Source organism: Ochlerotatus camptorhynchus, unplaced genomic scaffold (assembly GCF_037179485.1).
Source record: "Ochlerotatus camptorhynchus isolate MF236.1 unplaced genomic scaffold, CSIRO-AGI_Acam_v1.1 ptg000277l, whole genome shotgun sequence".
In the NCBI taxonomy this organism is placed as follows: Eukaryota; Metazoa; Arthropoda; class Insecta; order Diptera; family Culicidae; genus Ochlerotatus; species Ochlerotatus camptorhynchus.
The window spans coordinates 3,429,573-3,431,278 of record NW_027040766.1 but is presented as its reverse complement, the minus strand read 5'-3'; the positions used below and the strand labels follow the sequence as shown (position 1 = coordinate 3,431,278).

Here is a 1,706-nt window from a genome sequence, read left to right as displayed (position 1 = left end):
ATTACAACTTATAAATTGCATCACACCTAAATACCACATCACTTTGTAGATTAAACGGGGATCTTTTTTAGCATGGGCATTTTACCCCCATCCCTCTACCTATGTACGATGCCTACATCCACCATAATAGGCCTGACTCGGTACCACTATACTGATTAACTGTGGAGAGAGCACAGTACAGAGTCCACCTGGAACGATTATTGTTATCGTACACTTCTCGCTGTAGAGACCCGATTATCAATATCCATACATCTACAGACATTTCGTTGATTAGAATGACTACATACTAGGTGAAAACTAGGTTTGGTATCTTAAGCCACCGAGTTGTGTCATCGCGAAACAATTCTGTACATAATTCTTGAACATTTGCTGAATTACACCAACGACGCGATGTCGGTCTGTTGAGGCGTATTGACGACGGCGGCGTCGTCGTCATCGTCATCGTCGTTGTATTTGTTGATAAGCAAGCGGCCTATGTGACTGTGGCTTATATGTAACTGCGGAACTTTGCCTTTGGAAGCTCATTCATTGCCAGACCGGAAAGTGTGTCAGACATCGTCGTTCGGTTCGATTTTTTTCCATTTAAATTTATTCTCTCTGTCGGTTATCGGGAGTGACGAATTTTGTTCGAATAAAACAGCACAAAATGTCCTTGGAAGAGCTAAAACTGGCCGACGAACTGTTCGACGATGCCAAGTACCAGGATACGTTCGATCTGTTGGATAAGCTTAGCGTATGTTTTTTTTGTGATGTCGTGTTCTTTGAGACGTAACGAAAGCTGATAATTTGTTCTTGCAGGAGAAAGGCGTAGTGGAAGTGCAGTGGCGTTTGGCGCGAGCGGTGTTCTTCATTTCGAAGCAAACCAACAACAACGACGAGAAGGCCAAGTACGTCCGGGAAGCGTTTGGCTATGCCGAACGGGCCTTGGAGTTGGATGGGAAAAATTTCTTCTCCAACAAATGGTACGGAGCCATCCTGTCGGAGAAAAGCAACCTGGATGGAGTGTCCGAACGTATCAAGCAGCTGGAGCATGTGAAGAAACATTTCACCGCCGCCAAGGATTGCAATCCGACGGATCCGGGAATCTGGCACATGCTTGGACAGTTCAACTTCAAACTGTCAGAAGTCAATTGGGTGACACGAAAGCTGATCAACTCGGTAGCATCGAACCCGCCAACGGCTTCCTTCGAAGAGGCTCTGGAGTGTTTCGAAAAGGCTGAAGGACTGAAGCCGGGCTTCTACAGCCAGAATCAGTTGTATCTCGGCAAGACTTATCTGGCACTGAAGCAGAATGCTAAGGCCCGCGAGTGGCTGCAGAAAGCTTCGGAGGTCGAAGTTCGAAGCGAAGACGATCGTGTGTGTCGTGAGGAGGCTAGCGAGGCGTTGAAGAAACTATAATTTCAGTTAATTTATTATTACCGTACGATAATTTATGGGTATGGACTTTTGTTTTTGTGATGCAGCAGCGCGTGTTTTGAAGTGCGGTGATAGGTACAAGTCATTACAGTAGGTAGCAGAGTACGCGAGCGAGAGTTTACTTATGATCTGCAAGCGCAGTTGTGACTGTAATTTTCCGTTTAATTCTAAGTGTGAATGCAAACAAAACCGGATTTCAGTTGAGCGGAGCTTAGCGAGATGAACCTTTGCCTCCGGTAGTACTAGCTGTTCTGTTGTAGCTAGATCGTTGCCATAAGTGATAAATATAC

General features: G+C 45.5%; 1 protein-coding gene across 1 annotated transcript; it reads left to right on the top strand.

Moving 5' to 3' along the window:
• The first annotated feature begins 590 nt into the window (after nucleotides 1-590).
• On the top strand, nucleotides 591-1,706 carry LOC135706347 (regulator of microtubule dynamics protein 1-like). The gene is made up of 2 exons (XM_065227965.1): nucleotides 591-733; nucleotides 799-1,706. Exons 1-2 carry the CDS (start codon nucleotides 647-649, stop codon nucleotides 1,396-1,398), a joined length of 687 nt encoding a protein of 228 aa, XP_065084037.1. The 5' UTR covers nucleotides 591-646; the 3' UTR covers nucleotides 1,399-1,706.